Below are 24,238 nucleotides of genomic sequence, written 5' to 3' on the forward strand. Positions count from 1 at the left end.
GGCAGCGTAGGAAGGGTGCATCCGTTCTAATGGCGTCAAGACCCAAGCACTGTTGTCACATTTTGTCCTACAGTGTTTCAATATTTTGCTTTGTTTATGTCGTTCAAGTTTTTCTCGAAGGAGACGAAAAATCGACGTGGGCTTTCGAAGGTTGGTACAGGAAGGTGAGAGGAGGCCGATTTTTCCGCTGGGACGCAAATCAAGCCCCGAGAGAAATTTTCTAAGAGCTCCGGGTGCAGTGACCTTGATTCCGCTGTCATTTCTGTAATACACTAGCGCGCGAAATTTGAATCGTTGATTCACTTTCTATAAATAAGAACGATGAATCTGTTACAATCTGCTTAAAATTAATAATACTAATTTATATTTATATAAATTTATATACTAATTTATATACTTATTATGAAAAAATATATTTTTTTGTGACAAAGAATTCTTATATTTTTTTTATACTTTTGTAAATGTATTATTATAGATAAATGAAAATAAACATGATAAAACTTATTTATGCTGTATGTGTTATTGAAATTAATACTTTTGTTAAAGAAAAGAAAATTTTTAATGACATTTTCCAAGGAATAAGGTAAACCAAAATATATTAGTAAGAATATTATTTCAAATCCAAATATATTTGTTAGAAACTGTTAGAATAAAAATAATGCACACGTATCTTTTTTTTCTAGCCACAAACAGCTAGTTTTTACAGATGGCAAGGAAATAATCTTAGAAGAAATTTTCTCCCATCAGCAGCTGAGTCAAATGAATATGGAAGTAACAACAGAAGAAGCACAAGCAGTGCTGCTGGAGGGAATGGAAGGTGCACAATACATTACCATCCAAAGGGCCGATGGAGAGCCTCTGAGCAAAAGTGTTCCTCTTCTAACTCTTAATGGAGAACTAATTTCTGAAGGAATGGTTGTCGATATGATCAATGCTGGTGTTGGCACAGATTATGGTACGGCAACTCAATATTATGAAACAGAAGATTTATTACAACATGATTTAACAGAGGTATAAGAATAATTTATTGTTTTTTCATATTCACACATTAGAAACTGATTTTGGATTTTTTAAACAGGAAGACAGAAGACTGGCAGCAGCTTTGGTTGCTGTTCAATTGCAACAACAACAAAAACAGCAACATCTTCATAGTCAATCCCAACATGAAGATCCAACTTTACCAGACGTTTCTCATCTAGAGACTCTAACTCCTGTGAATACTTATTCTATCCAAACTGTCCCAGAACCAAACCCGGTATATCCAACGTTACAACCTTTCAAACGCATCACACAGAATGTAAAACAGGAGTTCATAAACGTGAAAAGCGAGTATGACGTTGATGTATCAGCTGAAAGCAGTGAAGATGCAGCGCCAAGTTCAGGACCGAAAAGATCCTTGCCTCATAAAAAAAGGATACCTCGTAAATTGAAACAACAGACCAAAAGAAACTCGGCAAGGAAGGATGGCAGTAGGATAAATACGGATGTCATAAATGCTGATCCTTCCAGCGATATACAGACTCATATATTCAAGTGTGAACTGTGCAGTTCTAGGTTTAGTAGCCAATTAAAATTTTTCGAACATTTGAAGGTACATTATGAGCCTGTCAAACAGGAAACCAGAATAGCACAAGCAACCAATACAAATATTACGATATCTGTACCAGAGTCTGTTCAAAATCTGGAAAATACAGTTATTGAAGAGTTCAGTGAACCTGAGGATCTTATGGAGGGCATCAGGGGTGTTGGTAAGTATAAGAACTATTACATCAAAATAAAAAAAATCACCAAGAATTGATCTTTCATGTTTGTCTTTTGTACTTTTCATTTGTGATAGTTTCAAGAATTATTTTTGTATAATTAATATTTAACAGTTTAGATGAATCTAACCAATATTGGTTTGTATATTTGCAGTAGAGGAGACAGGTGCACATATAGATGATGAAACAGAATCTCCATTGTCCTCGGTGAACAATGAATCACCATTGTGGACGATTACTGATGTCACAGATCACGTACATAGGGACCATGTAAAACCATCAACAGTCAATGAACAGAGTATACATGATAAAGATAAGACTGACATTCCACAAACAACGAAGAAAAAGAAGATATTGAAAGCTAGGAAGTCAAGTAAGTATATATGCATTCAAGGGCTTCTTCTTTTAATTGCATACTTATAAGATCTTTTTATTTTGGAAGATGACGAATTAACGTGTCCCCAATGCGACCGGTCATTCCATCATAAAAATAGTTTAGTATACCACATGCGATCTCATAGTGGTGAACGACCTCACCAGTGTGAAGTTTGTGGAAAGAGTTTCTTTGCTGCTAGTGCGTTAAAGGTGAGACAATTTCAATTTCATGGACTAATATGGTATTGTAGGTTAAACCTTTTTAAGCCAATTTGCAGTAAATAAAAATTATTTATTAAACAATATTGTAAAGAACATTTTAATTGTGCAAGATAGAGTAGAAAAGTTCTACAAAGAAACCAAGAAATTAAGCAAAATTAGTTCTATACACCTTTATAGTGAATTCTATAATAAGTTCTATTGAGAAAAGGAAGAAATGTCAAAATAAAATTATGGAATCTTCGAAATCAAAATAAGTTTTTAAACAAATTTTTTCAAATCTAGGTCCACAAGCGCCTTCACAGTGGCGACAAGCCCTACAAGTGCGAAGAATGTGGTCGCCACTTTCGTCAATGGGGAGATCTGAAGTACCACGCGACTAGTATTCACTCGGAGCAAAAGCAATATCAGTGCGAGTACTGTGGCAAGGATTTCGCGCGGAAATACTCTTTGATCGTTCACAGAAGGATCCACACCGGTGAAAAAAATTACCGCTGCGAGTACTGCAACAAAACGTTCAGAGCGAGCAGTTATTTGCAAAATCATCGTCGTATACACACTGGTGAAAAGCCCCACCAATGTGCTGTATGTGGAAAGCCATTTAGAGTGCGAAGCGATATGAAGAGGCACATGCATACGCACTCAAGAGGAAGAGCTGATAGACCCATGAACAGAGTCATGGCCGCGAAGAACGTAGCAGAAGATCACGACAAAGGTTCGCAAGCAAAGACCATACAAGATCTCGTTCGTGACTTAAAACTCGAAGTGGAAGCCACAGGAGTTGTGGAGATCGTTCCTCCTGATGATAATCCTGAAAGTATTCTACCACATGCTGGTGGACAAACTTTAGAATACACAGTGACAACAGCACCAGACACGAACCCTGATAGAGATCCTTTGGAGGCAGTTGTTCGTACTGATAACATGTGAGTTTATCTACTGTTAAGATTACAAAGAAGAAAATGATACAATCCAAAGATAAAATTAAAAATTAAAAATTTGATTAAATGGAAAGAAATGTGGGATTTGAGACATTTTTGAAGATCTCTAGAAATGTGGCTATCCTCAGTGTGCCTACATCAATCGATATCCCAAAGCTTTAATTTACAACCATGCTTATTTCATTACCACCAGTATAATAATACTTTGATTTATTTTATTTTATATTATAAAACATATTTCTGAGACTTATTCTTTTATTATTGTTCTTGCAGGCAGTATTTCTTCATGTAATGACTGTTGGATTGTTCCTTGTGACATTGAGAATGAAAGATCAAAATTGGCGCTTTGTGAGATCGGAGACACGTCAGATGTTGAACACGTCAGACTGATTGAATCGAAGTACTATACATCAATGCACTGCCTATCGTTGATGTGCATAAACGTACTTTCCAATTTCTTTGCGAGTTACTTTTTAAAAGAATATTATGAATGTAATGTTTAAGAAAAAAATATTATTCTTAAGACTGTTTTTAGCAGAAGAACTTGGGAAGTACAAGCATATATATGTATAGAAGAAAACTCCTATATTATAACAAAATTATATCAATTTAATTAGTCGGAAATGTATATAAATACATGAATGCATATACACATATACGTATATAGATAACTTACACGTATATATTGTACTATAATTAACGATAACTGGTAATTAAGGTAACTAATGTAAGTGTACATTTCTTAAGTCCTAGATAAGTTAATCGTTTATATTCGCGAATCGTCGTTGATAAAAAAAATATATTTTTTACGTGAAAACATTTATAGAAACACTGTGGTCCACTTTTATTGCATTTTCCACGAAGCGAGAAAAAGAAGCGGTGTTAGCTCAATCTTTATACAAGGATGGTGGAGGTACCGTGTTACTCGTGTCGATAAAAGCTTGTAAAACTTGAGCTAATTCTCTGGACTTAAGGGCTGCGCTGAGCTTCTCCGCAACGTCTTTGTTACCGATTCTGAAATCACATAAGATGTACATAGAAGGTGGAGCAATTAATTTAACAACCTTTTATTTTTTAACATTTCTCCCAATAAAATTTCATTTCTTATATCACCCGACGTGTATGGGTCCTCCAACTTCGTTATCGACAGAGTAACCAAAGACAGTTATAGAATTTTGTGTTAATTCATATAAATTTTGCCATTGTTATATTACAAATTGTGTTCTTACAAAGACTTCCCTATAATTTATAAGACACGGCATAAAAAGAAAAAAGAAATAAATGATTAATAATTAATATTAATTCTATTAAGTAAAAAAGTGTTTTGTTAAAATTTTTGTCTTATTGAATAAAAATACTTGGAATAATAAGTGTTGAGGAGATTAGGAATATTATATTCTTTGAAAGAAGGTGGTACAAAATTTTATCGATTTAGATTATTTGTTAATACATACCTACGAGAACGTTTCGCTCTTTCCCAATCAACATAGAGATCTGTAATTACTGCATGTAGCCTCTCCAATATTTCATTGTCCTTTGCCATTTGGGATTTGATCTCTGATTCCTTCTGTATCAATTCCTGATACTCTGAGCACAGATTTTCTTTAGGATTTTCCTTCAACTCCCATTCCTCCAGAGCATTCAAAATCTTTACTTTTGTAATTAGGTCATGAGCAGCATTTAATTGTGGAAAAATTAATTCCAATACTCTGGATATACTACCATCAGAAACATCTATGCAGAAATACGGAATAAGAGAAGAAATCTTAAAAAGGAAATAGTAATTCATATTGTGATGGATATATAACATACCACAGAAAACGTCTAATTTGATTTTTCTTTTTGTTGCCTCCCTGGTTAATATGTCTCTGAGAATTATGATGCTTGATATATTCTCTCCTAGGAAAATTGCACTTCCTTTTCTGACAATTAAGAAATCATTAAATCGGATTCAATATTTATATTATTAATGTAATATAGAACTTACTTGTATTTGCATTTTAGGAGGGTTCCAATGAAAGATGAGACATATGTCAAAGTAGCTTCTCCTTCCTCCAAATGAGGTCTCTCCGGCACATCTGATAACGCGAAAGAAAGCCATGCATGCATCTGAAATATGTAGAATTGGAAAAAGAAATATTAAAATAATAGATTTGTTATCATTAAGTACAGAATATTATGGTAATTAAAACTTTCGAGCGCCTGTAGACTAGCAAGCTATTGACTTCTCATGAATAGGTGTACGATAGGTTGCTCGGCAACAGGCGTAGAAACCAGTAACTTTATAGTTCTGAATTATTAACCACTTAACCTACAACTACGGGCAGCCTGTAGTACGATGATCGGGCAAAATATAATATATAATATAATGTATAATAATAGCTTGTTTACGTTTTCGGTTCAAAATTCTCGAACGTAAATCGTAGGTTAAGGGGTTAATATTTATTTTATCATTGCAAAATTTGAAATTTTACTTCTGCAACAGTAAAACCTCCAATTAATTTCAGTTCATTAAAGGGTCCTTCAACGTGAGTTTCCGAGTTATCGGCTTCGTGCTGTCTTACATGAAGAGAAAGAGCAGATATGGGTATTGATATTTTGCGACAACATTTTGGTTGTACCTGAATAAAAAAAGGATTATATATTTAGATTTTTATATTATATTAGTATAGTTATATATGCTGTTGCAGAAATTGTGGTATAACCAGAAATGAGGTGATTAGAAATTTTGTATTGTATTAATACTTGTGAAGTGACGTAAATCTGTAAAGTACCAGGCTGTCCTTCTATTGTCCTTAGCCTCATTTCAAGATGATTAGTATTTACCTACAAAGATTATTACTAAAATATCAAATATGAAATATTAAATTATTTAGTCGAATTTCTAATAATGATTAAATTATTTATATTTACTTGACAACGATAGGTAGCAAGAACAAAATTGCCTTCTCTAGGATTACAAGTAGACAGACTAACTACTGCACTGTTACTTTCCACATCCAATAATTCAATTGGAGTATCTGATTGTATCAAAATGTTATCAATAGGTGTATCAAGTTCTATGGAAAGAGAATATGATGCATCTTCTCTGTTTAAAATCATTCTACAAGAAATAAGTTTCATTTTATAATTTGATTTTTTAAATTATTATATTGTATTTTATTTAATGATAGGTGAAGAATAATTCTTCTAATTCTATACCTATGATTTACAGATAGAATCAATGGTGCTAAAGGATCAACTGAAAAACTAGCTGCTTCTTTTTCTTCCTTAAGCTTTTCCTGTAATTGTTCTATCTCTGCCTTTAACTTGGTCAAACCATCATTCTGGTCAGCTTCTAGTAGTCCAGGAGGCTTAGTAGTCAAGCCAAATATTCGTCCTGAATATGTGGTGACTAACACTTCAGGATACCCTGCTGCACCAATTATTCCTCCTACCACTGAACTGATGCTTTCCTTGGCATTCTATGAAATTAATTTTTAAGAATGTTTGTTCTTTGAATTTTTACATAGCTATACCAATAAATTATTAGGGAATTTAAAAAATTAAACCACTGAATAAATTAAAAAAGGAAATTAAGGAAATTAAAAATACTGAAACAGTTAAGAATTAAAGTTTAAATATGTTATACCTACATAACGATACCGCAGAAAAGGCAACATATCTTCTTCAGGAAAAGTATATACTTCAACGGTACCGTCCTGTCTGCCAATAAGTATATCTAGACCATCCTGTAGTTCATAAGTATCTAAAGAAGTCACTTCTGAGCCTGTCATATTCAAAAGCCAAGTGATCCTCAGTGTTTTGTTACCGTGAAGGATCAGCAAACCCACTTTGCCATCTATAGTTCCAACCAGAACACGTTCTTTAGATTCAAGATCACCTTCCCTATAAAAAATACTTGAAAGACACTTGGGAAATATAAACAAAGTAATATGAAAATAGTTTAGAAAACTTAGAAACCTATAGAGAGATAATACTGTGGGCACACTTGGAAGTCTGAGGATTGCTGGGGTTTTGGTGCCATGAAGGACTCGTATCTGAAAAGAACCAAATTTATTGTCAATCTAAAGTTGTCAAATTAAAGTTATTAGGCTGTACAATAGTATTTAGTCTAATGCTTATTGGGGCAAAAGAGAATTGGATTCCGTTATTCATAATTAGACTGTGGATGTTTATGCCTTTATGGGAAATTTGGAGATGCAAATATGCATAAAGTTTCCATTACTTCAATTGTATTCATAAAAATATGAAATTGCATAAACATTTACAGTCTTACAATGTTAGCATATGTACTGCCTATAGTGTAGTTAACTTTTATTATTTATTATCTTGTTGATTAAGATTTTTACAGCACAATCTCCACAAGCTAGTATAGCAAACATGAAATTGCCATCAGTAGGTAGGAGGACAATGTCATATAAAGTTTCACCAGCTAAATAGGAATCAGCATCTTTGCAATCATGGTATCTATGGTAAAGATCTCTTGCACATGCTGCCAAATTTGGACCCAGCACATATCTGTGGAAAAATCTCCATTAATCTGGTTGGAATTGATAAATATTTATTTAAAATTAATTTTTATTTTGAATTTTCATTTTTTTCTATCTAATCTACTCACAGTGCTGAAATAGGATCTATAAGGTTTGTATCAAATTCCAAGAACAATTTTCCTTTCTTGGTATACCCCTTCACTGTGTTTCCTTGTGCAATGTAAATCTTATCATGTCCAGTACCCCCAAGAACTAATTTGTTAATCCTTGGTCCTGGTAAGGACTTAAATGAAACTTGTAGCTCTCCTTTCTTTATACCTTATTAAAATATCAAGTGTCTTTACATATTTATTTAAAGAAATGAAGAAATAATAAATCTTCCTGCAAATTTTATTTGGAAGTATTAGTTTAAATTCTAAAAGGTAAAGAATAAAATTCACCATAGACATGAAGTACGCCATCATGGTCAGCAACAGCAAATTTTTGAGTTTGCCTGTGTTCTGTGGCAGGGAAGACCTTGGTGGTTCCCCTAGATGTGACACCTACAGCTGTATAGTCTGTCCTTGACAGTGGCAGAGTCATTCTGGACCAAAATGTAATTTTCTGTTATATCTCGTAAAATACTAATATGAAACAGAAATTTTTCAAAATCTACTTTTACACAGTTTTATTTATTATTCCATTCAGTACACTGAATAATATCTAGATGCTTGAACAAATTTTAATATTTTCAGATCAGAAAGATTTTAATATTTCAATCTAAATAAGCAAATTTTCTAAGGTTTTGATGAAAATTCTTAGTTTTGTAATTAGGAAGGCTGTTACAACTTTGCTTGTAATATCGTAGAGTGTAATAAACGTACGCACGCGCGTCGATCAATTTAACCATGGTAACAAACTAACACAACAAATCATTCTTTACGCTCTTCTCTTTGAATACTTATAATATTATAAAAAATAAAAAATTGCGTACAGAAAGAGATCAGCGTATCAAATAAAGATACACTAAATGTAATAGTAGGAGGTAATGTAATAGTAAATTTGAGGAAGACGAGGAGAAATGCACACATGCATGTATTAAAAAGCATGTATACTTTTATTATCAAAGATAACATAATCATTTGGTGTATTTATTAAATCTTTCAATTTCTTTACATCACTTTCTTTCATATCATCAAGATATGTCAATTGATGTTTTTAAGAAATCATCTGTTATTGAAATTTTTTGTTTGAGATGAAAATTGACAACTAAAAATAGTTTTATTATACATAGAGACCACATACTATTGCAGAGGGTTAGTATTGTTCCATCAGTGTTCTTAAAAACAAACTGTTATTGCTACAAGTTAGTCCTTAGCTGCTACTTTATGCTTTAGAAAAGAAGTACACCTTGACTTTATCAAAATTTTTTTATTTTTTTCCTCCTATATATCCATGTCCATTGGACACATCTAACTGAAGAATATAAAACATACTCTGGTCTAAGGTCTTCCTTTACTTAGATCTAGATTTTGCAATGGCTAGGGGATGTAAAATAAGTACCAGCTGGAATTGAACCATTTGTGATCGCAGAAACAATATTGTTTCATTTATATTCTATAAACAAAATGGTAGATTGTAAAGGAGGATACTTGCAGAATTCCTCTTTTGCTCTACGTATCTTAAAATTTTAATCCAAAGTTTCAGAATAATTATTAATAATTTTAACAATTAAAAAATTATACTTTTCATAATAATATTTATGTATTATTTAATAATAATATTTCTAAATACTTGTTTCACTAATTTTTGCATTTTTTAAAAACCATTGTGAAGATCAAAGAAGAGTTCTGCATGCGACAGTGGCGACGCCCCTCGTAGAACTACCTATTTGATGACACTAGCGACCTGAAAGAAACGTCTCGATAATCCAGACAATGACCTCAGCTAGTTAGCGGCAACAAATGGAGACACAGAGACAGCACGGTAAAGACTAACAATAAGAACCGCAAGACAAACGTGTGTTAACATGGTTCGCAACCACAGATTAGACTCTAATAGCTAGACTGCGGATATTTATGCAATTTCGTATTTTGGAGAATATAGTTAAAAAAGTGGAACTTAAATGGAGATTTGGTTCACTTACTATATATTATAATAAGTACAGTAGGGTCTCGATTAATACGTTCACTGTGGATCCAATTTTCATAATTCTAACAAGTAACTTTTATATATAAGACCTATTTCTACATTGTACAATTTTACGCAAGAGTTTGATATTAATTATTATAAAATTTTTTTTCGTATTTTCATGATTCTTAGTTCATGTTTTTAAGTTTTCAGTTTAAGTTCTAGTTGATATCTTTTGATTATAACTTTAAGTTTTATTGATCCGGACTCTACTTCTATTTTAGATATTTTCTTGAAATTATATTTTCGCATTTTATACAGTGTAAATTTTCTTTAAATAAATGCATAATCATCCACAGTCCACTAATAGTCTAATATCCAGCAAAATTGCCAGGCGGCCGTGGTACGTCAAAGCGGGGATTCCCGTCGTATGAGACCTGCGCACTAAAGCCGTGTTTCCAATCGGCGGTGTAACGAACGACCTGCAGCCTTCCGTCCGGAAGCTGGACTCTGTATTCCCCACGGACGATGTCTCCGTCGCTTATCGCGTTGTGGGAATAATCATTTCCAAATGCGTCTTCCTTCACCGCGTAGTTGAAGTCGAATGGCATTCCTGGCTCGTGATGATGATGATCGTGCTGGAATTAGATTTAAAAAATCGTCTGATACTAGAGTTTTGCGATTAACCTGTAATAATACAATTTTTCAAATCACCAAGGATAAAATTTTGGGGTTAATTATGATAATAGAATTTTCCAAATTCGTATAATATAGAATGAGATTAACATCTTCGCTTTCACAAAGTGACGCAACATATGCGTCCTGAAGATTTCTTATCACATATATAAGTACAGTATTTTATCTATTTTCTATAAAAATGTATATTTGTAGCCTAAAGACCACTTATTTGGGAAACAATTTGATTGGAAAATACACAACTTTACAGAAGTTTATAAATATTTTAAGGATATATATTTTTACTGTTACTTACCCCACCAGCAGGTAAAGTAGTTCCAGTTGGCCTAGTGGGTGTCCCATAATCAGGAAATTCTGGGGTGGGTCTGGTACCTGTTGGTGGATACCCTTCGCTAGGAGTAGTTCTCGATGGTGGAAATTTGGAGGGGGTCGGTTTGGAGTATGGACGTGATGAATACGGCGTCGTCGTGGGAAATGACGGTCGTGGGGTGGTTGGTTTTGTAAATGGTATCCGAGGCGTGTCGTAGGTGTATCCCTTGGTTGGTTCAGGTGGCAAATAGGTGTTGCGCCTTGTCCCTGGTGGTAGATCACATATCACGTGCACTACTGCCATGCAAAGTATTGCTATCTGCAATGAAAAACACATAGATAAATTCATTCAATAGTATTTTAGCAAATTATTAATCAACTAAATTGCGAATATATTTGGTTTTAATAAAACTGATCTATTACAGAAAGAATAAAGTCATTGTTATTAATAAAAAGAAATAAAACAAATTCTTTACAAAAATATAAGAAAAAAAGTGTTTCTATTAATACCTCTTTCTTATAACCTCTAACAAAAACTTTGTCCTGAAAGGGATATTTTACTTAATTACTATGTATGTATGTTACTTGTTAAATTACAATGTAGGACAGATTCTGACGAGAAATTTTTTGTTGCAGGTACAACGAAGGGGATCTCCTAGTGAAATATAGGAAAAGTGGAACAAAATTAACTGTGTAATAGATGGAGGAAGAAGAAGCTAATTATGATTGCAAAGATTATTGTTGTTTCTTCAAAGATATCCTCCTACTTCGTCCACCTACTCCTATTTACACAACAGCACACTGAATCATGGCGCAGCCTTTAATGGCAGTGCATTTCCTCTTCTCTGCGAAACGCGTGTCAGCTGCGGGCACAAAACGCAGCACGTGATGCGAATCTAATGAACTGTTGGCGTGTTGCAAATTAGTCTATACTTGGATTTGGCAACAAGTTGACAGATGTATAATGCGACATTCGCGGGCGTTGTTTTCATTAATTAGTGGCTTAAGAGATTACGCAAACTTAACATCTTAGGATACATGTCCTGTATAAGTGGTAGTAATTAGATTTTTACAAGTTTATTTCTAACTAAGCTATTGTGACCTAACGAGTCAGATTTGTTGCAAAAAATATACATAGTTCTAATTTGATAAAGGTAGATTGAATTTGTAACACAGGTTAAATTACTTTTTTAAAGATTCAGACCATTTTTGTAACATCCTGTATGTCATATTTTCATATTGTATTACCTGACATGGTGCTATAACAATGGACAACTAATGCTTATTTGCTCATTAAAAAAATCATAAGACAGAAGATCTCAATCACTATAAGTGAAGAATAATTAAAGAGACGATTATTGAGTATAACTTGTTGCAATTATAAGGAAGAAGAAATGATCTAATTATAAGAATTAAATACAGAGTTAATGTTCAGTTATTTACTAAAAATCATAAAAGAAGAGATTAATGATATTATAAGTGAATACAGTGATCGAGAAGACTTTTGTTTGGAATGAAAAGAAAGAAGAAATGGGTCAATTATAAATTAGGAATAGAATATCGGAAAAGTAAAATTAAATCATTAGCAACGAGAAGCAATTGAGAAGAGAATAATGGAAGAAGTGCACAAAGAGCGACGTAATTGCTCAAAGAATACTGTATTTCACTGTGCGTATGTGTCGCTTATTCGCAGGGATTTCGCAACGATTTAATTACACGCCTTCCGCCTCATTTCTACTTGATCTTCTGGCTGTGATGACCCCGGTACAATGAATGCGTACGAGACTGTTTCCTTCGGACTCGTCTCGGTTCCTGATTGCTAAATTAATATGCACCAGGTCTGTCTTATTATAGAAATAAAACAAATAGCTCCACAATCTCTTCTAAAAATAACAGTAGGAAATTGAGTAGCATTTCAAGAGGAGTCCATATCTTGAAATGCTTCATTAACTGAAATCAACTGTCTTATTATGTTGCAACAAACATAACCTGAGATGAAACGTCCCGTAATTCTTCAGGTGGAAAAGATTCTATCAGCGATGCAATTAACTGCTCATTTACTGTTCGATTACGTGCATCGACGTTTCACCTGGCACGTGCAACGCTGCCCCATGGAAATATCAATCAGTTGAAGAGCTCTGCTGTTGAATGTACCATGAGATCTTAGTTCAGTGCACTATAGAATCCATTTCTGATTAATGTTTAAGGAATACTTGCTATGAAAGGCAAGGAGAATAATGAATGTAACAAAAGAAACTTATTGAGAAAACCAATTTTTAACACCTTAGTGAATTTCAAAAGAAGAGAAGAAATATCTGGTGTCAAAGGTAAAGAAAGAGAATAATGAATATAAGGAAACAGATTTATTATGGAAACCAACATTTAATACTTTAGTCCATTTATAAAAAGGACAAGAAATGGATAACAATTGATATGAAAAGTGAAGAAGAAGGACCCAAACCCAACATAAATCAATTTTTAACTCCTTCGCTTATTATTAAAGAGGATACAGAGATGAGAGAGTATGAAAGATGAAGAAAGAGAATTTTGTAGAAAATTATTGAAATGCAATTAAATGTTTCAATGGATTCTTCTCTTCTCTTCTTCTCTGAGATTGAATATCCTTGTAGAATGAAATATTGTATTTTTTACTAGTAATGGACTTAATGATGACGACCTTCACTCTAGAATGAGGAAGAAATTAATTGGAAAGTAGCAAGAAGTATTTCTTCCATTTGAAGACAGAATTATGAAATTTTTCTGGAGTGGAGCCAATCAAAAAGCTGAAGAAACAAGGAAATGCCGGGAATATTGCAAAATAATTCACAATCTTGCGAAGAATGTTAAACAGCCTTCTCTCACCAGCATCGTCGCTCATTTAAATTTGCCAACTGAAGAAAGAGGTGGCTTACACCATTGTCTCAAGCAAGTTATTGTTTAATGTTCACTGTCACAGCCAAAATGACGCAAGTTCTTTTTAAATCAAGGATTGCAAGTACTATGCAAATTGCATGAAACATACAGCTGGAAGTTGATTTAACAAAGTTGTGAAAAAGAAATCTACAGAAGAATACTGAAAGCAAAGAATACTGAAGCAATTTCAAAAATATAAAACTTCTAATAATTGTTTAATTAAACATTCAATCTTATACTTGTCAGGAAATCAGTATAGCAATAGTCTTCTTCATCTCAATAATAGTTACCACATCACTTTTCTCTTACAAGGTAGAGGATATGAGGAAACAATCAAGTAGAGCATATAAAAATTTTCACAGATCATATGTTCTTTAAAGGAAGTTGTTGCCATAATAAAGATTCTTTCAGTATCCATGAATCAATCAAGACTCTCATATCTAAGGTTTATGGATCTTGTTGCATAAAACAGCCACGATCTTAGATGCTTAGTGTGAAAGAGTTTCCTGAGTTTCGATAAGAGTAAATTTATCTCAAAGAAGAAAATAAGATGTAGATATGATATACTCAAAGAATAGAGCATTGTGACATAAAGTATCCGTGAAACTAACAATAATTTGAATTCTATTAGTCACGCAATGTTGCACTTTCTATCACACTTCATTAGATCATGTAAAATTATAATGTAATTTAGGATCAAATTATCATAGTATATTGAAACATATTATATTGAAACTTCCTTTTAGATTAATTCAATTGTCAAGCGTGTTCATTCATAAATAATTTTGCTTGTAAACTGGTATTAAATTTACGTAGTTTCTTTTATTACTTTCTTCCTTTTTAAACAATAAAATTTTTTGTTAATTAAAAATTCTTTGTTTTATCTATGAATGATATACTGAATATTATATGTACATTATTTCTAATTTCCCAAATCCACATTTTTTTCTTAATATTCCACGAATAATATATTCTCATACTCTTTCAATATTTTAAAGATCCTTATTTTATTGTTACAGATTCCAACCATGTATTACTGAAATACTCAGCCACGAATTTCTTTGATTATATTCAATCATTATCAAAATCTCTTCACAGACATCGAATTCGATTCAGGCTCGATTCTTATTTTCTCTAACCATTCCTAGCACCTAGGAAGGGCTGTGGTATCGATAAATCAATTACGTCGCGTGATTCATCTCTTCTGATTAATCGCAAGATCCTCGAAGATCACGCGGGATACTTGCGATAATTTGTTAAAGCTTCACCCTCTCTCTACAGCTCTATTGAGATTTATGTACGGTTCATCGGTTGAAATGCTGTAAATAATTATAATAATTAGACTATTGAATCGCTTCTTAATGACATTAAGAAATTTATGCATCTTCCGAAGAAGATAATGTCACTTTAGGGATAGGTGATTATTAAGTATCTTAATCGTACACATATAGTAAAAGTGTTAAAAATGCAAATCTCTTCACACAAATATTTATGATTTTAAATAACAACGTGTATCCAATATTTCCTTGTGATAGTTGTTATTTAATGTAACAGAAACCAAATGTTATTTAATGGATTTTAAAGAAAAGAAGATCAAACAGCAATAAAATTGTCTTCAATACCGTGGAAGTTAGAGGTCACCTTATTAAGTCCTGCACTCTCTGAACAAGTAGCATTCAACATCTCTTCATTATGATCTTGATTAAAAAGATTTAAAGGTATCAAGCTTTCATAATTTTATATTAAAGGATTAATAAATTATACAAGTATATGAGGTTTCTTATTATAGGTTGGATTTCTTTCTTAGTGAGTACTCACCTGAAGGTAAAACATGTTGTGAAGAGAACTAAAGGCTCGAAAGTGCCGAACCTAACTCACGTACACCGTTTTTCTTCAAAAGAACACTGTGGAAAGACATAGCATATCAACCCTTTATGAAAGCACCATGAATTTTGGAAAATTTGAATTATTTCTTTGCACTATCCCTCTCGTGAGAACACTGAGATTATTTACTCTATGCAATCGACTCGAAGAGACTTGAAGAAGATGCGATTAATATTATTGGCAGCACAATTTATTCAACATTTTTATTTCACAATTTAATACTGGAGAAGCAAAGTTTAACCCCTGAATTTCAAATGCAATTATTGCAACCTACTCACAATTTCAAACAGAACAAATATGGTTATTTTGACCCCTTACTGTTTCTTTTTCAATAGGATTTTTTAATTTTTATTTTCCTACTTACAATTTCTAATTTATTTAAATAACGATATTTCTTATCAATTTTCATATCATTAATCTTAAAAATCTTGATGTTCTTGATAAATCTGGTTTCAATAAATTATCATATTTTTGTAGGGTCATTTGTTTTATGATCTTTAATAAATATTTTACATTTTCTACATGCATGTTCAGATTGATCCTGAACTTATGAGAATATATACGAATATAATTAAAACAACTGCATCTAGTCACTGTACTAATGAAATTTCAAACAATTTTATGTAATACACATTATATGTTAATAAAAGCGTTCTATGATAAATGTTCAATGTATTTAAACCTTAAGAAACTATTTTACAATAAAAATTGAATAAGGTATTTAGACAGAATTTTTACAATAAAATTTGTCATGTACCAAAATGTATTTCATTATTGTTATACGTTTCTCGATAAGGGCAAAGTTGACGTTAAAATACTGCTTGTTAAATTCTTAAAGACTCATTAGCCGATTGCAGGATGTCAAGAGCAAACACAGGAGAGGGATATTGAAAATACCAAACCATTGTGTCGACTTGAAGGTCTTAAGTATAAAAGGGTAGAGAGATTATAGCTTTCAACAGACTTTGTTTAGAATGGAAGCATAAATTATCGTGTTTCTATGAAAACGTGTGCTTTGTAGCGTTAAAGGGTTGAATAGACCTCGACGACATTTCACGGTTAACCACACCCTGAGACTTCGCTACAATTCTTCATATTCATCGCATGCATGTACACCACTCCCTACTTGAGAACTTTAGTTTGAAATCTTCCTTGCGTGTTTCCTGCAGTATAGATAGAAGAAATATCTGTCTGCCTGCACATTCCTCAGTTTACTTCACTTGAAACAAAAATTATGTTCTGAGAGTTGCCATTAATTTGGGAATCAAAGAATCAAAAGATTTGAAATCTTCAATTTAGGAATTAGAGAACATCTTTCTAATTCAAAAGTGAAGAAATTAAAATTCTATAATTTATGGATAAGAGAATTAAGTTAATCTAAATTCTCTAATTTAAAGATTAGAAGATTGAAAGAATGGACATTCTCTAACTGAGGGATAAAAGAATTTAAATGATTAAAATTTCATAATTTAGAAGTCAGAGAATTAACAGATATAAAATTCTCTAATTTAGAAATCAAGAGGATTCAGAGAAGGAAAAATCCCATTAAATTAAAAAATCTGGCTGACCAGTATAAAAAGATATTTCGTAGCAATTAAATTTGAAATTTAAGTATTTTTTTTAAATTAGAAAACTAGATCTCTATCAATTAGCGAGTTTATCTCTTCTGGTATATTTCTATAAATTCATCTACGTATTCTAAAATATATCTAAGAATAAATAAAACTAGACAAACATTACATGAATCAAAAAATCATAATTGCGTTGATCATATGGACCAGAACACAATGCTAAGCTGTTTCAGAAAAATTCAGATATTTCCTAAGATAAGGGGGATATATAATATCCTCATAAAGAAATATTAAAAAATGATTCAGTAAAACTCTAAGTTCACACTATAATTACACTACTATATCCATAAAATCCTTTTTCCAGCCACCAAGCAGCAAAACTACCTCCTGCATCTTTAACAGTTCAAAAAGATCACAGAAGGTGTCCGTAACAGGATTTTCTCCACACAATATCACTTGACGAAAAAATCAGATCTCTGGTCCCATGCATAAATACGAGGATTAATAAAGCACCGTGGTCATCATGCAGATGGTTGGATCGATGAAATATCACCGAGGTCTGGCGAGGTTTTGTTGGAACTATTGTACTGGAGCCGCCCTTACGAATTCACAAAATTACTATTCCAATGGGGCACGTGTCTCGTTATACTATCGATATCGATGCACTCCGGCACGGCTGTGAATAAAGTCAGTACGTAACTGGCCGGCATGCTGGCAGGTTGGGTTTATATAGCGTGGGTCTAATAAGATGATACTTGAACGCGTGTTGGGACCGGGGCCCCAGAAGATCAGAAAGAGGGGACCGTTGATGAGCGTTGCCTTGTTTCGCCTTACCTTGCCTCACCTTGCCTTAGAACCTTGCCATCGTCGACCCGGAGAACGCGAATCCTGCACCACCTTCTTCCTTCATCGGGCAACACGTCACTTCCCCCTTCGTCTCTTCATTCATCAATTTATCTTTTGGCTCTCAGATTGTTCCTTGTGTATAATAACATTCGAACAACGTTTTTCATTTTTGATAGATTAGCAGTAGCGGTTAGTTTCTTTGTTGTTTGTTATCATAGAATATAGTATTTGCTGCTATAGGTTTTAGGTTTGCTGCTATCACATAGTTGAAGGACACTTCCTGATAGATTGAAAATTAGGATTGTTTCAGAGTTTTGGATTAATAGCTTCTTTATAGTTTGATATTATGATGTGTAGTGTTAGTTATTTTATTATTGTAGAATCCAGACTTGCTATTATTACAGTATTACTACATTTGATAGATATTTTTTGATAGATAGCAAAATAATATTGGTTCAGATTTTTGGATGATAATTCCTTTATAGGGGTTGGTATCACAGGGTGTAATTTTGTTGAAGCATAGATTGATTGAATTTTTTGCTGTTAGGTTTGCTATTTTAATATTTCTCATCATTCTTGGAACTTGATTTGATATCTTAAGAGTTGAGTAGAAAATGGCACAAATGCATCTTCTTGCTGTCTTACGTTTTTCTGAATATATGTTTGTTGATATACATATTATTCGTCTCAATTTTAAACATTGAATATTTTGATCAATTCACTCTTTCTTAGAAGAATTTTCTTATGCCGTTCTATGATGTTCAAAGTACAATGATCTACTGGAAACAACAAACCTCTATTATTCACAACAACTTCCATAATTTAGGAAAATGGTCTCAACTTGAAGTATATGAAAATGATGTGTTTTCATCTGCAACAATGACTACAAGAGAAGTTCAAAATACTTCAGTGTGATGATCCAGCCTCTCCTGTTCCAGACACCTATGAAATATCAAATTCTTTCCGATTCGAAGCACGATGTAATCGATGGAATGACTTCTTCATGCTGCACCTTCGAGGCTAGAAGTCAACGCGCGCCTCGAAAGATCATTTGGATCGCATTGATCCGGATTAGCCTTCCCACGATGCGGCTAAGTGCAGTCACAGATTTGTCGTACACTCTCATCAACTTCTAACACTTCCTTCTCTTCTTTTATTTTTTAATGAATCAAATCCTCAAATCTATGGTGTAGAGATTTTGATTCTTCTCATTGATTATTTAACGCAGTATCTTTGAGGTTATGCACCCTTTCGACTGGTTCTTTGTATTACTGGCTTCTGTAAATGATAAAAGTACGACTATATTTATGATGATAATAAATTAATTAATGATGAGAAATATGGTACAGTTGATTGGTAGTGAAGATATTTTTGAGCTGGTGTTGAAGAGTGGTGAGATGAGATATTGGTTGCTATTGAAGATAATTCTTGAATTGTTATTAAAGATATATAAGGCTGATTGTGAGATTTGAAGATACAATACTAAAGAATATAGACCATGGTCTATTAGTAATACTAGAAAGTATAGAAAGTATTGGGTTGGCAACTAAGTTATACAATACCAATATAGTAATGATATAAAGGGATATAAAAAATAAGAGATGAAGTATATCAATGCATTTGCAATAAAAATTGTATAATGATAAAGAAAATGAAAAATTGTTTTCCACATCTTCCCTAATTTGACTAGGAGTACAGATACAGTTTGATATAGCACTTAGAGCCATCCTACCACAATATGAAGAGCACAAAGCAAAAATAATGCAAACGATAACATTTAATATTCTTTTTAATTTTTGAAAATTGTGAATAAAACTAAGCTGCGATAATAAATACTATTTATTATTACATCAACGCAAGGGTATTTTTTCTATGAATTTCTAAATCTTTATGAACACTAGACTGTGATCATTTATTCTTAACATTCCAAATTAATTGTACTCTCTTCAATTGCAGATGGAAAAATTAGTATTCTATAAGGAGTAGGAAGAATCTATTGTCGCAAATCTCCTGGCACATCCAAGGTGCACGGATTCAAGAGGCAAACGGAGAAAGGCACGCGCGGGTACGCACGCTCGGAATTGCTCAGCGAGCAATCCACCTTCTGCCCAGCCTTACATGCATCCAACAACCGCGAGCAAGACCAGGTCAGGGCAGAGCACGAAGTTACTTCAACCCTTTCACGGCCGAGGAGATGCCTCGGTTTGCGTTTACATCGTGGCAACGTTTCCAATTTGACCAAATCTTCATTCTCATTTTGGTAATATTTACTTCGGGTCCTCATTATCTTCTGAAGATACAGACTTTGGATCCTAATTCGTTTCCAACGATTCTGAAAACACAAAATATTGTTTAATATTGGATATTGGACTTCCTAATTATTATCATAACGAGATCCATGTTGTCTTCATCAAAGGAAGACAATATCCATACTTGGCAAAAATGCATAATTTTTATGAAAAATTATGAATTGATCATTTTGATTATTCTGATAATTCATTTAATCTTCTTCCCAATAAATTTCTTTTTATGTGGCGCGAAAGCAAAGATAACGAGGCACATACTGAACTCCATAAATTATATAAATAACTGCACAGGAGGAATATTTCAACGCCCACTATAGAGGCAGAGACACGGATTTTGCGTCATTCTAATGGAAACATTCGTGTCGAAGACGTTATGGCATGTTCATTGATGAATTTCTTTCTGAATCACGACAGTAGGCGTAACCACTACTCGTAATCATCCGATAATTCGTGCAACGGCATTCTAACACCAGTTTCACAAGAGATAGATGCAACCTACTCGAGATGGATGTGCTCCTCCTGAGTAGAGACCCAGTCAGTGCTTGTATTTCGCAACTTTTTTCGCACCACTTCCCACGACCAACGGCGCGTAACTTCTTTCATATACTCTATGCCCGATAATAAATGAAGATGGTCTAGATCGATGATCTATGATACATCGGTGACGTCTACATCATTAGCATCTCAATCTTCTAAATATTATTTTACAGAGAATTCTAGAAATATTTTATGACGACGGTGGCACAGGTTATAGATCAATGATCTATAGGATCTATGATACATTACTGATGTCTGTGCGCTATTATTAGCGTTCAAATGTTTTAAATATAATATACAAAATTATACAAAATTGTAGGAATATTTAATGGTGAACCAAGATGACCTAGATTCTACATAGATGATTTTTAGGATCTATGATGAATTATTGATGTCTGTATTATTAATACTGGGATTCTATTAGTATCATCTTCTAGAATTGCAGAAGTGTCTAATAAAGCATGAAGATGTTTTAGATTCTAATAGGTGGATTATATTTAGAACTTATGATATATTATTTATATATTAATTTAATATTGTGATGGCTACTGACGTGACATTAGTCCCAAGTGACTGTTATTTATTAGTGCACAATACACATTTATTACTGATTATGGAGAAGTGGTATAAGTGACATTTTTGTTTCGAACAAGATATAACAGAAATTAAAAGACCATTATGCTTTTAATTGATAACATTGAAAAGCTTAGCTATCAAGCTGTAACCATATATAGTGCCACTAAACCTCTCTCCATATTTACAATAACGAGCTGAAATTATACGCCAGTGTACATGTATGGATGGTGTTGCAAAATAAAAAATATTATCGCCGTGAGTAGACCATTCGTCTTTGAAATATTTGCAATGTCCTTTTCATCCCACCTCACCCTATTACCTCCATCCTTTTACCTTTCAAATATTCGAAAGTATTAGATTTCAAATTTCCTAGAACTATATAATTTAGAATTCTTACAAACATAGTAAAAATCATGTTTTAATGTCGATAATGATCTTTTATAAATTATACGCATAAAGACTAAAGATTTTCCTACGCCCTTTATCTCGATGTCCATGGAGAGTGGAAGAATAATTTTCATATCAAATTTGTACGTTTTCCCTCGTTCGCTTTCTTCAGGGAGAAAGCGATCGAACGAAATTCCAAAGTGTAATGTCAAGCGTAAACTTATGAAACGCGAAGCTGAAATGGTCTCAGCGGACAATCGTCAAATTTATTTTTATTGCATCGGGGCCTGTAACATCCGCGGAAGAAGAAATACATGGTGGCGCCAGTGTACCGCCTGTTGCGTAATCACGTGATCCACCGAGCGCCTTAAAAGTGGAAAACTTTTTAAGATTCCACGATCGTAAAGCGAACTAATTGCTCGGCGCTGATGACGGTCGCCGACTCATGAGAAAGTTTTCTCTTCCAGCTTAATTTTTCCACGGACATCAAGGCTACCACGTTCGCTTACTAATCGCCCCACCCTTCGTTTGATGGGAAAGAGCAAATTATTTTCTAGTAGTCTCCTGTCGATCGTTTCACTTTAACTCTTTACGACTTGGAGGTTAGGATACGTTTTAACAAAATTTTGCTTTCTACATATTAATAATAATATTTTAAAGATATTCCAGGAATTTAAGATCTAGGTATGACTGATAATTGGAAGATTATAGTTACATATACTTAAAATGTATTATTTTATTATGTTTCTTTGTCCAAGACATTCAAGTAAATTCTCATGGATAGGAAAAGGAGTAGAACCTCAAATTAAAAAAAAAAATTATCAAGGAAGCAAAATTCAGTCAGAACTTTGTTGACCTGCCTTTGAAGCAACGCATCTTGGCAATAGTATATCTTCATATGGTAGCATTGGTAGCATCATTCCTGACGAGTATTTTGATGAGAAACTAGCACCTGTTCAGCCGTAATTGGCGGATTCCTCGCGTAACACCGATGTTTCATCAAATTTACCGCACGTCAGGGCAATTCGATGCGGTAGTTGCAACCATAACTACTTATATCGCTGATTACTTTGATCTTCTACTGTTTAACCAATAGACACTCCCACGGTGGAAATTTATTTCCAACCTAATTACGAGTCAAGAGACTCCAAGTTTCTGCAAAGAACATACACAGTAGAATTTCATTCATTGGAAAGAAATCTTAATTAGTGTCCAATTAAATAAATTCCTGTCTATTGAATCCACTTACCTGAAAGCAAACTGTTGTCATATAAAATTTAGTTATTGAATAATGAAATTTACTTGAATTTCAAATCAACAATTGAATTGGAATACTTAACGATTTAGACACCCCCTCTGTTTCATCTAACAGATCACGAATCTTGTCTACATCTATTTTAGGTAGCCACAGGAATCATAAAGTACCTCCAGGTTGCTTAAGTTATTATGTATTATATTTACTTAAATTAATTATTGCTATATTCCTTTCATGAAACTCGTAGGGAACTTATAATATACTCTTTACCCCTCAATGGATTTGTATTTATACAAAATCTGAACTGAAATTTGGTATTGAAGAAGAACAAAAATAATTGAACAAATAAAACAGATATGATACATAATACATAAGAAAAATAATTATAGCTACTTAAAATTAACATTCCAATTGGTTAGAAACGAACAACACGTAGATAGGGAGATAGTGGATGATGAACTGGATGCATGTATACGGGAGTCTCAAGAGAGAGAGGATTGTCTCACTCCTGTCACTTTAGCGATTAACGTTGCACGTTAGACGTTTTACAAGACACGGTCAGACTATTAACGAACGCTTTAATAACGTCTAATAACGTGGTGTGTAATGCTCACACGGAGATATTATTTTCAAATGTTGCAATTGCATGATACCATCCTTTCAATAGACTACAGTCTCTATCATGAAACTGATAATTCAGGTAACCTTTCTTTTTCATTTTCCTATTAATATGTAAATTAAAATTTCTCAAATTCCTTCCCAATCAATGCTGTTAGCATTCAGATAGAATGTTATTCTATCTGAATAATTTTATTTTTACCAGATTTACTATAGTGATTAAATTGTTAGGTGACTTTTAGTGAACTGTGTCTAAACTTGCAATTGGCATATTTAGATGTCTGATTGAATCTATAACTACTTACTGACTGACTGAAATCTAATCCAAACGTAATCCAAATCTAATTCAAAGCTAATTCAAATGTAATATAAATCGGATTCAAACCTAATCCAAACCTAATTGAACTAATGCTACATAGGATGTACTTTGTCTGGATAATTGA

At 33.1% G+C, this 24,238-nt stretch overlaps 3 protein-coding genes and 1 long non-coding RNA gene across 11 annotated transcripts; 2 read left to right on the forward strand and 2 right to left on the reverse strand.

Annotated features, from left to right (window-relative positions):
* Window positions 1-11: 11 nt before the first annotated feature.
* LOC126874628 (zinc finger protein 354A-like) lies at window positions 12-4,124 on the forward strand. 2 transcript variants are annotated; one of them, XM_050636898.1, is made up of 7 exons: window positions 12-150; window positions 684-1,011; window positions 1,079-1,748; window positions 1,915-2,133; window positions 2,203-2,345; window positions 2,640-3,280; window positions 3,569-4,124. In XM_050636898.1, the coding sequence occupies exons 2-7, from the start codon at window positions 760-762 to the stop codon at window positions 3,585-3,587; spliced, it is 1,944 nt and encodes a 647-aa protein (XP_050492855.1). In that variant the 5' UTR covers window positions 12-150; window positions 684-759; the 3' UTR covers window positions 3,588-4,124. The 2 variants fall into 2 exon arrangements, with proteins under 2 accessions (XP_050492855.1, XP_050492854.1); XM_050636897.1 differs by having other exon boundaries at window positions 20-164.
* Window positions 4,125-4,160: 36 nt separating this feature from the next.
* Window positions 4,161-8,370, reverse strand: LOC126874627 (Bardet-Biedl syndrome 7 protein homolog). 5 transcript variants are annotated; one of them, XM_050636894.1, is made up of 13 exons: window positions 8,229-8,370; window positions 7,917-8,106; window positions 7,648-7,816; window positions 7,259-7,335; window positions 6,931-7,183; window positions 6,497-6,759; window positions 6,209-6,398; window positions 6,041-6,121; window positions 5,770-5,916; window positions 5,283-5,404; window positions 5,108-5,217; window positions 4,750-5,029; window positions 4,161-4,309 (listed from the first exon to the last, which is right to left on the reverse strand). In XM_050636894.1, exons 1-13 carry the CDS (start codon window positions 8,368-8,370, stop codon window positions 4,183-4,185), a joined length of 2,151 nt encoding a protein of 716 aa, XP_050492851.1. In that variant the 3' UTR covers window positions 4,161-4,182. The 5 variants fall into 5 exon arrangements, with proteins under 5 accessions (XP_050492851.1, XP_050492849.1, XP_050492850.1 ...); XM_050636892.1 differs by having other exon boundaries at window positions 4,750-5,217; XM_050636893.1 differs by having other exon boundaries at window positions 6,931-7,335.
* Window positions 5,401-6,337, forward strand: LOC126874635 (uncharacterized). The gene is made up of 3 exons (XR_007692922.1): window positions 5,401-5,729; window positions 5,803-6,010; window positions 6,222-6,337. It is a non-coding gene; the product is annotated as an uncharacterized LOC126874635 (long non-coding RNA).
* Window positions 8,371-9,009: 639 nt separating the features above from the next.
* On the reverse strand, window positions 9,010-20,449 carry LOC126874630 (pro-resilin-like). 3 transcript variants are annotated; one of them, XM_050636903.1, is made up of 5 exons: window positions 20,235-20,449; window positions 18,105-19,394; window positions 15,634-15,719; window positions 10,889-11,221; window positions 9,010-10,535 (listed from the first exon to the last, which is right to left on the reverse strand). In XM_050636903.1, exons 3-5 carry the CDS (start codon window positions 15,646-15,648, stop codon window positions 10,269-10,271), a joined length of 615 nt encoding a protein of 204 aa, XP_050492860.1. In that variant the 5' UTR covers window positions 15,649-15,719; window positions 18,105-19,394; window positions 20,235-20,449; the 3' UTR covers window positions 9,010-10,268. The 3 variants fall into 3 exon arrangements, with proteins under 3 accessions (XP_050492860.1, XP_050492861.1, XP_050492859.1); XM_050636904.1 differs by lacking the exons at window positions 18,105-19,394; window positions 20,235-20,449 and adding an exon at window positions 17,784-17,809; XM_050636902.1 differs by lacking the exons at window positions 18,105-19,394; window positions 20,235-20,449 and adding an exon at window positions 17,874-18,000 and having other exon boundaries at window positions 9,064-10,535.
* Between the last annotated feature and the right edge of the window lie 3,789 nt (window positions 20,450-24,238).

This window comes from Bombus huntii, chromosome 16 (genome assembly GCF_024542735.1).
Source record: "Bombus huntii isolate Logan2020A chromosome 16, iyBomHunt1.1, whole genome shotgun sequence".
Classification (NCBI taxonomy): domain Eukaryota; kingdom Metazoa; phylum Arthropoda; class Insecta; order Hymenoptera; family Apidae; genus Bombus; species Bombus huntii.

Bases quoted from the DNA above. Each gene is read 5' to 3' on its own strand.
- LOC126874628 (XM_050636897.1), top strand. From the start codon at position 97: ATGTCGTTCAAGTTTTTCTCGAAGGAGACGAAAAATCGACGTGGGCTT. The intron at 165-683 runs GTGAGAGGAGGC...TTTTTTTTCTAG, and splicing joins TCGAAGGTTGGTACAGGAAG to CCACAAACAGCTAGTTTTTA. The intron at 1,749-1,914 runs GTAAGTATAAGA...GTATATTTGCAG, and splicing joins GGAGGGCATCAGGGGTGTTG to TAGAGGAGACAGGTGCACAT.
- LOC126874627 (XM_050636891.1), bottom strand. From the start codon at position 8,370: ATGACTCTGCCACTGTCAAGGACAGACTATACAGCTGTAGGTGTCACA. The intron at 8,107-8,228 runs GTGAATTTTATT...TATTTTAATAAG, and splicing joins TGGCGTACTTCATGTCTATG to GTATAAAGAAAGGAGAGCTA. The intron at 7,817-7,916 runs GTGAGTAGATTA...ATTTTTCCACAG, and splicing joins ATAGATCCTATTTCAGCACT to ATATGTGCTGGGTCCAAATT.
- LOC126874630 (XM_050636903.1), bottom strand. The intron at 10,536-10,888 runs GTAAGTAACAGT...ATCTAATTCCAG, and splicing joins CTACTTTACCTGCTGGTGGG to CACGATCATCATCATCACGA.